At 44.2% G+C, this 10,385-nt stretch overlaps 1 protein-coding gene across 1 annotated transcript; it reads left to right on the top strand.

Moving 5' to 3' along the window:
* The first annotated feature begins 565 nt into the window (after positions 1-565).
* On the top strand, positions 566-10,015 carry lrp10 (low density lipoprotein receptor-related protein 10). Its single transcript, XM_030076142.1, is given in 10 exon segments — positions 566-620; positions 1,324-1,499; positions 2,101-2,133; positions 2,478-2,622; positions 3,010-3,203; positions 3,657-4,255; positions 4,574-5,010; positions 5,294-5,488; positions 6,121-6,250; positions 8,033-10,015. Coding segments are annotated over 9 exon segments (2,424 nt in total). The 5' UTR covers positions 566-620; positions 1,324-1,450; the 3' UTR covers positions 8,675-10,015.
* Positions 10,016-10,385: the final 370 nt, after the last annotated feature.

A 10,385-nucleotide genomic window follows, 5' to 3' on the forward strand; every position in this document is an offset into this window, starting at 1 on the left:
TCCAACAGAGAAACTTGGATTTTCAAAGTGTAAATTTTGACCAAAGGAGCCCACAAGGTTTTATTCATTTCTTTATTTATTTTTGTTTATTATTTATTTATTTATAGAATAAGACGCTTGGTGCACACAATCAGCCATATCACATCAAAATTAGACACCACTCAACTATCTGTGCAACTTCAAATGGTTGAAATAAATGTGAAATAAAACTAAAAACATCGCTATTCTGCATTACTGCTGCCAGGATTATTGGATCACTTCAGTGAGACGTAGAGGCTCCTGGATTAACAGCCCACTGCGTTCGTCCTTGTTTTATCTTAATTTAAATAACTTAAACTCCTGCGTTTTGTGTAGGTGGGATCGACCAATACTGACACCTAGTGTTAAGAAATAAAATCACAATTTCACTTTCACTCTTTTAACGTCGTCTAACGTGCTGACTTGGTTTTATAAAAAGCACACACGTATAAAAAAAGATAAATAAAAGTAATTTCCATAAAACACATGCTTTACTGATCGTTTTAAGCGACAATGTGATAAGCCCCGCCCCCTGCTGTCACTCAGCGAAGACAACACGGAAGTAGCACATAACTTGTCAACAAGGCAGGCCGACTGACATGGTAACGTATTCACTTCGTCCTTTTACAGCGATTTGACCGCGTTATTGTTGACTCAGACTCACGGGTTATCACATATTTGTGAGTCAGCGTCCTCCGGGTCGTGTCTGAGCGCGTCTCACGGAGTGTCACCGCCGAGAAAACGCAGCTTAATGACAAACGAGGAAGTTAGCGTTAGCATTAGCTTGCTAATGCGGCTAGCTCTGTGTTAAAGCTCCAACAGCTGCTCTTCCTGAAAGCAAAGCTAGCTAAACCAGCGCTGGGGACACGAAAGTGAAACTTTTTTTAGGCTTGGTATCGGCTAAGCCAGGCGTTTATAGTTTTACTCAACCGTAAACAGTGTTATAATCTGAAATGTGAACTATTATCTCTCCTTAATCGGTGATTACTTTTGTCCGGGAAACGCTAGCCCCCGCCGCGCGTCATTGTTGGGAAGATAATGACAGGAAATAGCTGTGTATGTAAACACTGTTCAAGATCACAATAACCTCAACCTTGAAAAGACAGCACGAATTACACCTTAATATTGGCCACATATTTCACTAATCGTGTATTTGTTAGCTACCGTAGCTTAGTTTCAGTATCAGTTTAAGGCTAGCGGGCTAATCGTTCAGTGTTTTAGCTAGCTGACTACAAGTTCCTCGACTGTGAAATAAATCATTTTATCATCCTCTCTCCCTCTTTCTCTCTCTCTCTCTCGTTACAGGCGAAGTCTTCCTGAACACAGCCTCTTAAAATGGCGCTTCTCTGACAAACATTTTTACTTTCGCTTCTTTTGAACCTTCGTTTTTTTTTCATGGTTTCCAGCTTTTCAGAGGAGAAGCACCACCACAATGACAGTCACTTACAACCTCAGTTCTCTCCTACTACTCTGTATAATAGGTGAGTGAGTCCTTGCTCTTCGTATAACGATATCCTTTGTATTTATTGGGCAAAGGTCATGTCTGCATGTATCATATCTCTCATATTGATTGATTGATTTGTACTTGTTGTTTTTCGTGCATCAACAGCAGCACCATTTGTAGCAGCACATAACAAAGAAGAAATTAGAACAAGAATCTGAAAGTGCATACATTTACCTAACAGTACAATCACTGAGGACAATACTTAGTGCAGATATCAAAGCGCTTCAGCAAACATTCAATCTGGGATTGTGCTCCTCATTTAAATTAAGGATTGGCTGATACACAAAACAGTGTTTCAGTCTGACCCTGCATCTCCGGTTTGATGGTAGCTGTACATATTTACTGTTCAGAACATGGTAGCTGGGTTAGAGACAGTGTTTTTGGTCAGCCTCAGTATGTTTATTACTGTAGGCAGTCGTTGAACAGATTTTCATTCGGTGAAGCGATTTACCATGTGGCATTATGATACTGTATAACACTCCTAAGCGCAGAAACCATCGGTCAGTGTCAGCTGTGGTGATGATGAGGGAATATTAAGGCCTGCCTAACTTGTTCTGTTTCTGCTTTCTGATTTGCAGCATACGGTCGTTTTGAATCCGCCTTTGGCTCTGGTAAGGAGACAGATTAGTCAGCACTATCTCATGTTACACCTGTGCAAGTGTGCATGTCATCAAATGTTTTGTCAATGTCACTTTGTCATTCCATACAGCCCCCAAGATACAGTTTGTCATATAATTAACTGCAGCTTTGTGTCATTTACATTTATCATTGACACTCTCCACACTGCTGTTTTAAATAAATGTAACTGACATTGATGTGATGACGTCAAGCTAAGGTAGTTGATGAAATTGAGGTTTAATTAAAAATAGTATGATTGTCGGCTTTTTATTCCTGATGTAAAAAAAAAAAAAATGTCTCTAATAATGACGTCTTCTGTCCTCTCTCTGTCTCTCAGCTCATTGTGGGCATTCCTTTCAAGTTGTGGACAGCAAATGGGGAGAGATCAGGAGTTCGGCTTACCACAGCTGGTCGTACCGTTTTGGTTCTACCTACGACTGCTGGGTCATCAAGGGTCAGGAGGGAGAACCTGTTGTTCTCAGGTACCGGTGCAGAAGGAATTTTTAGTGACTGCAAACAGGGAACACACATTGCTTCCTGAAAACACAGTGCAGTTCACTGTGTATAAATACACAGTGAACTAAGAGAAAATTATTTCCGCAAGATCAAATGCTGCAGATCACTTTCACTTCCATTGCATTTGGAATATAAATCAGGACTGAACTGAAAAATCATGCAGATCTCATCTTGTCTAGTCCTTGAGATTTTCTGTAATTGCAACACACTAAATTGACACATTGCCGTATAAATAGAGGCTAAATTTATTTAAGCTATTACATATACAGTAAATTACTTGTGCAAGTCTTTTTGCTGTTCGTTCACTGCTAAGGCTCTCTCTGATGTATTTTTTCCTCTTGTTCCCTTCTCAGTTTTTCACAGTTTGCTGTGCGGTGTAAGAAGGAATGGATCTCCGTGAAATCATCAGCTGGCGGCGAGCCTTATGTCCTTTGTGGCTCCAAGTTGCCACAGCCCATGGAGTTCCCAGGGGGAAACATTACAGTGATGCACCATTTCCTCCCCCATCTGTTCCCTGTGTCATCGTTTCGACTGAACTTCGCCAGAGGTGCACTGCTGCAATTTTTGCTTTTTGTAAAATAAGTCACGGGACTAGAGACTAGATGTCGTCTAAGATTTTGGATTGTAGTATTGTGATATGGCATAAGTGTTGTCTTTCTCTGGGTTTAAAGGCTGCATTACAGTAAAGGGATGCAGTTTTCTGAATTTATTAGATTGTTCTAGCGGTTTTATGATTTATCTCTACCTGCCTGATCATCATATCCTCATTACTAATACAATTAATATCAAAACTCTTTTGAGTGTAAATATTGTATTAAATCACCAATAGTCGACCCTATAGAATTGTCTCATGGATGGATATTGAGGTATTCGTTCCAAGATATTGTGATATTCAATTTTATCCATATTCCCTGGCCTAAGTCCCAATTTTCTTGTCAAATGATAATCTTAATTTCTTTAATTTTCTTTCTCTGCATCCCTTCTGTCTCTGCTCATCCAGACACTGGTGAATGCCCAGAGACATCCTTTCAGTGCCTAGGGGGCCGCTGCCTTCCTCCCTCCTGGCGCTGTAACGGCCAGGTGGAGTGCATCAATGAGGGCATCGGCCTCGGCACAGACGAAGAGGACTGCGATGGTAAGGTGGATAACCCAGATCTCCACAGAGATTCGGGGTACAGCAGGATCCAGTCAGAAGTGACCACTGCGGAGACTTACACAGACAACAATCACGACAGAGACTCAGAGAGGCACACGGCATTAGATAGAAACCGGAGTCCCGACGATGAGTCTGATCTGTGGGCGCTGCTGAGGGAGAAGGAGGAGGAGGAGGCGCAGGTGAATCGAGAGCAGGCTCAGGCTCACAGGGAGGTGGTGACGCCCGCTCCCATCGAGTGGCCCTGTGGAGGACTTCTCCAGACCTTCTATGGGACCTTCTCCCCTCCGGCCATCAGGGGCCCGGCTCTGTACTGCGTGTGGACCCTGGACCCTCAGGACTCCAGGCCCCTGAGACTGGACCTGCAGCAGCTGGAACTGGGACCGGGAGACACACTCACTGTGCACAACAGACAGCAAGGCACAGGGACGTCATCAAAATTGTGAGTGCTCAAGAGTGATGGAGCGTATGTATCTGTGCACATCATAGGAAGGAATCTTTTTTTGAGTTTGGAAAGTAAACAGTAAGGCTGAACAGTCAATTGAAATGTTATCTAAATCTGAAAATGCTAATTATGATCCAAAAATCATTATTCCCAGTAAAGTTGTGATTCATTGCAATTACAATGTCTGTCAGAGCACAAACAAAGCAAAGCATATCAATACATCTCCAAGCCCTATTATAACCTGCACAACAGTTTGTTATCTTTTTATTAAAGATCTCTTGGTAACATTATGTTTCCCTCTCCATGCTTTTTTTGACAGATCAACAGTGTCTCCAATTACAAATTAGTTCAGGTGGAGTCGCGGACTGGCCTGTTGTCGCTGACGTATCAAACTCTTCCCGGCTCGGAAGGGAAAGGATTCAACGCTACATTCCGCGTCGGAGGCTACTGCCCACCATGGGAGGGCCGGTGCGGGGGACCAGCAGGGGGCTGCTACACTCAGGAACAAGCCTGCGATGGAAGATGGGACTGTCCTGAGACGGGGAGGGACGAGCAGGGCTGCAGGGGCTGCAGCCGTAACCAGTTTGCCTGTGGAGGGGCAGGGCCCAAGGCGCTGGCAGCCAGCCACTTTGTTGGCAGGCCGGTGTGCTACCCAGTCAAGGAGAGATGCAACTACCAGCTTTACTGTGCTGACGGCAGCGATGAGAGGGACTGCAGCGTGTGCCAGCCTGGCACCTTCCATTGTGACAGCGATAGGTAGGCGTGTGTGTGTGATCATCTGAGAATGTGCTTGTTTTGTTAAATGTGCTTAATATCTTTGTTTTTTGTAGTTTTGCAATTGTGTCATCGCAGTAAAATGTACATTATCTAATGAAACACCTCATAAATACCAACTCAACTCTTTGGACATAATTCAGTGCAGTATTATGGGTCAGAATGATGTATTTAAAACCTTGTAGTGTTTCACTGCATGTCATCACAAAGGCCTCAGGATGCAATTTTGCCAGTTTATATTGTTGTCCCATTGTCCCATGCACAGGTGTGTGTTTGAGAGCTGGCGCTGTGATGGACAGGTGGACTGTAAGGACGGAACGGATGAGCTCAACTGCACCGTCATTCTGCCCCGCAAGGTCATCACCGCGGCAACGGTGGGCAGCCTGGTCTGCGGGCTGCTGCTGGTCATTGCCATGGGCTGCACCTGCAAACTGTACTCTCTCAGGACCAGGGAGTACAGGTAAGTGTATTATTGGATGACATCATTTTAACTCAGCTATCAAATATTCTGCAATACTCCAACGTCAAATCTGCTCCATACCTGAAGCACTGATTATTCAGTTTTGTGTTTTTTGTGTGTGTGTGTGTGTGTGTGTGTGTGTGTGTGTGTGTGGTTTTTTTTTTTTTTTTTTTTGAGATTCTTTTTGTTCCTCATCCAACATCTGTAAGGGCACGCTCACAATATTCTGCTTTAATGTTAAAAGGCACTGCCTCAGTCTTATTCTGCACCGATAACTGGCAAAAGTAGGCCACGAAATTCACTTTTCACAATTACCAACTGCAGTACCTGCTGATGTCAGCAAACAGCACTTGAATTCGGCCTCCATTCTACTGATTGTTAATGATGGCTAACAGCTGCTACCAATTTGGTTGTGGTTGTAATTGTCAGCTCCCTATATACTCTGAAATCCTGCCTCCTCTTCCATGTCATTTATTGACCCGGCCAAACTGGGCCATGTCTTATCAGCTCTCAATATTAGAAGGCACCAAAAAAATCATGTACAACTCTTACACAAGTGACTACACTAGTTTTCATGTTTAAAATAGAGTGGAAGAGTGTGACTGCAAACTAATATGTCTGTTTTCTGGCAGTATGTTTGCTCCGATCAGCCGTCAGGAAGCGGAGCTGATCCAGCAGCAGGCTCCTCCCTCCTATGGCCAGCTGATCGCCCAGGGCATCATCCCCCCAGTGGAGGACTTCCCCACTGAAAACCCCAATGAGGTGAGAGCAACCTATAGCTCCTTACATATAGGTTGATCTTCATGTCTTTTCTGAAGTCTTGGACCTTGGTTGTACATTGGCTCACTCTCCTCTCTTCTAATCAGAAAAGTTGCAGCAATGACCTGCTAGCTGCTGCTCTCTTTTCCAGTCAGAAACAAACAGTAATATTACAAGATTTTCCAAAGAGAAATCTTGGCCTGCTGTGAGAATTCTCCATGGCAGAATGTGAAATATGTTTTTTAAGGTAGATTGCATATTCACACATTGGAAAATGAGAAAAATAACTTATTACTAGAGAGATGGATTGATTGATTCCTTGAATTCTAACCAGCTAAGTGCTTCTCTTTATTTAATATAACCTTTGGATGTGCCTACAATAGCATCCTGGCCACATTTTCCACATATTGTTGCTCTGCTCCAGGGAATATGAATGGAGAACAGCATTTCTGTCTTCTCTATTGACTCTTGAATGTATGTATGACTCAACAGGTATCATCTCAAAACAAACAGGATCAAAATAGATTCTGCCAGTTGAAGGCTGTTAGCCAAGTTTGTCCTTCGTCTAAGCAGTAAAGTGGAGTGCAGTGAGACTCATTACCCAATAACGAGTTCTCATTTGTCTCCATAGCTGAAGAGCATGTTTTCTTTGTCCGCTCGTTGCACGGCTGAACATGTGTTAAAATCTCTCTTTTACCACAGTGAATCGGTAACAACAAATACATGATTTACTGTCTTTCCAGCGTGGTGCCTGTCCTATGGGAACACGTTTGTCTTCGCTCCACAGTAGCGGAAAAGCGACTGAGCAGTCTTCCTTTCTCCTTCAAGCAGCTGTTTGGCCCTGTAGTGCATTGTTCTGGTTAACACAGCATCACTGTAATGTCTCTGTTGCAGCTAACAGGCTACAATTAATCCCTAAATGCAACCTGAAACCTAAAAATGGGTTTCAGTATTGCTGGCACAGTCTTCATTTTTTGTTTTCCTAAGGTGGTACAGAATTTTTCGGAATTTGAAACTGGCTACGCAGGATGTCCTTGACATTGCTGTAGTGTTGTGGACTGTGCAGAAACTGATTTTCACAGTAGGCCTTATGTTGTCCCTCAGAGTCATGAGCTGCCCCTCCTCAGCCGCCTGATTAATCACCAGAGAGCTGAGGACCAGACCAAGAGAGCGCGCTGTGCTAGATAGAGTTATGGCTGCGTTACAATGTTGGCCCTCACTAAGCTGCTTTATTACACGGTGTAGACAGCTGAGGTGGCGGGGGCAGCAGGATTAACTGTAGCAAACAAAGCCTGCTCTGTCTGCCCCCGTTCAGCCAAACCACCTACTGCCTTCCTCAACTTGAATCAGTGTCTTTGCAGAAGCTAAACGTCACGGCGCAAACGATTTTGATACCACTTTAGCAGAACTGGGATAAATGGAGTCACAGTTGGGTGTTGTAAAGCTATAGGACAGAGCTTCTACATATAAATAGCAGTTTGTTACACTCTAACGCCAGACAAGTTCACACAGTAATGAAGCCTGGTGTTGGTGGCGACATTCCTTCACTGGTGCACAGTTGAGCTTTCATGACGTTTTAGGAATAGATTATTATAGATTATTCGTCTGATGATTCTATGACTCTCGACATTTTTTTTTCTTTTTCTTTGCATGTAAAGATTGAAAGGCAGTGTGACCTGAAAGTAGATTTTTTTTTTAAGTGGAAAGTTCTGTACTGCAAATTTAACTGATTTCTTGTGTGTTCCTCTTTCTCCTTTGTGTTTTCCCACTCTCCACTCCTCTTAGACCTCCTCTTTGTCTCTGAGGGGGATCCTCCAGCTCCTACGTCAGGACCCCGGGAGTTCCCCGCACCGCAGGCGCAGGCCTCGATTTGTCCGCCGGGCCGTCCGCCGTATGAGGAGGTGGGGCTTAATCCCCAGACCTCCTTCCAGGCCCGCTCAGGCATCAAGCTCTACCCAGCAGCAGCAATCGGACGCCGCCCCTCCTGGTCAGGAAGCCGCTCAGTCCACTCCAACTAGCTCCTCTTCGGCCGTGGAGGCAGCCAATCAGCCGGTGCCGCAGAAACTCGGCTTGCTGGCTCAGACAGAACAACAACAACAGCAGCAGCAGGAATCAGCACCTCCTCCGCCTCCCGTCTCCTCCCCGCCTCCGCCTCCATACGCTCCCCCGACCCCATCCCCAGACACACCCCAGACCCCCCCTGTGGCCGTCCCGCCAAGCAGCCCCTCTCTGTCCTCTATCTTCCACACGCTGGGCCTGAGCATCTCCCTTTTCAGGGCCTCGCCGTCTTCCTCCTCCACCAACTCCATGCCCCTCTCCGCCTCCCCCTCCTTCTCTTCCTCCTCGTCCTCCTCCGACGACGAGGTGCTGCTCATCCCCCTGTCCGAAGACACCACCTCGGAGGACGACGTGCCCATGCTCACTTGATTGAACACCCCACCCCCACCCTTTTATCCTGCACCCCCGTCTCCCTCACCCACTGATAACTCAGTCTTTCCACATTTGTTTGAACTTGAGCACAAGAGCGGGCGAGGCTCCCCCTCACAGTGCAAGTCTGGTGCCTTTGAAATTGTTTTGTGTTGGATTTGCTGACTTATCGAATCTAGTATTTGATTTTTTTTTTTTTTTTTAAATGCTATCAAGACCTCCTAAAGAAAGTATGAGAGAGAAATGATGTGGTTGGTGTGTGTGTTGGTGTGGGTGTGTATTGGACATGCACTTAAACATGCTAGGCTGTAATTTGAAGGAGGTGAACTTTGCACAGAAAAATCTTCCCTATCCCGATACTAAGCCTACTGTCAAAACTGAATGATTAGTTTTTAGATAACATGAAAATGAAAATTTGTATGACTGCATATGTGTGAGTGCATGTGCATTTTAGTGTTTTTGGAAGTCTTAACGTAGACAGTGGAGTGTGTTTGTAGATCTATGCGGATTGTCTCCACTCATCTTCTGCCACTAGCACCCTGTCTCATGTTATTTCACAAGATATTCTAGATGGAAGTCATTTCCCGTATTTAAGTGCCTTTTGAGGAGTCTCCATTGGAAAGGAAATATCCAAACGATTGCTGAGATACACACACTGCACACTGAAACATACAGAGGCACACGTTTTCTCACACCATAGCACGCACAGACTGCATCAGTTGCTTTTTGTAATGCATGTCTGCTCTGCAAGCTGGCAATAATAATGTTTGGGGACCCCAATTTTAGTGTGTGTATGAGTATGTGTGTGTGTGTGTGTTCCGGATGCACATGGATACACTTCCCAAGTGAATGTATTTAATCTGTGTCTCAAAAAGCAAACATGTCACAAGACAATCTCTTCGGTGCCTGAGGTAAAGTGTGTGTCAGGAAGATGAGGCGCCCTGGTGACAGAGGGGGCCACAATTTCACAAAAAAAAAAAACAACAAAAACTAAAAAAAAAAAACAACAACCTCAACTTGAATCTTCAGCTCCTGAGGGTTAATCGAATTGAATTCTTTCACATTTTGACACAGCAGACGTGTAGTGTGCCATTTGCATTATTGTACTTTAATATTGTTTTATTTTATTTTATTTTAGCAAGTTACTTATCTTTTTTTTCCCCTTAAACTGTTGTGTTTACTTTGCTTTGTTGAATGTATTAGGATGGAAGCGGAGGTGTCGGAGGTTTTAGATTTACAATGTATTGAGGTAAGAGAGAAAGTGATTTTATGATTTAAGTAGGGTCAAATTCACTGTACATAAGTAAATATGTGGCTGAAATTAAACAATTTGCACTTTTAGTTGTTGTGCTCTTGTGTTTATTGTGAGGCGGGGGGGTTTTATTGTAAGCTCAGTCACAGAGGAGAGGATCTCGGCATTGTTCTTTGTATTCTGGGAGGAAGTTCACAGGAAAAGGAGGAGCAGATCACCCGAGGTGAGTATCACCCGAGGCGAGTTTAGGCCTGCCAGTCAATACAAAGGGAAAAAAAGAATCCACCGGCTTGAGTCTGTCTATTTCCTGGCATGGAGAGTGGGACAGCTCGGACAGATGGACTGAAGATGGAGGACAGTCTGCGAGCTGAGAGCGCAACATTAGGTAATTGGATCAAAGGCTGATTTTTAAAATTAAATTATTGAGGATTTGTTGGATCCGACAACATCTCACACGTG

Source organism: Myripristis murdjan, chromosome 18, assembly GCF_902150065.1.
Source record: "Myripristis murdjan chromosome 18, fMyrMur1.1, whole genome shotgun sequence".
NCBI lineage: Eukaryota > Metazoa > Chordata > Actinopteri > Holocentriformes > Holocentridae > Myripristis > Myripristis murdjan.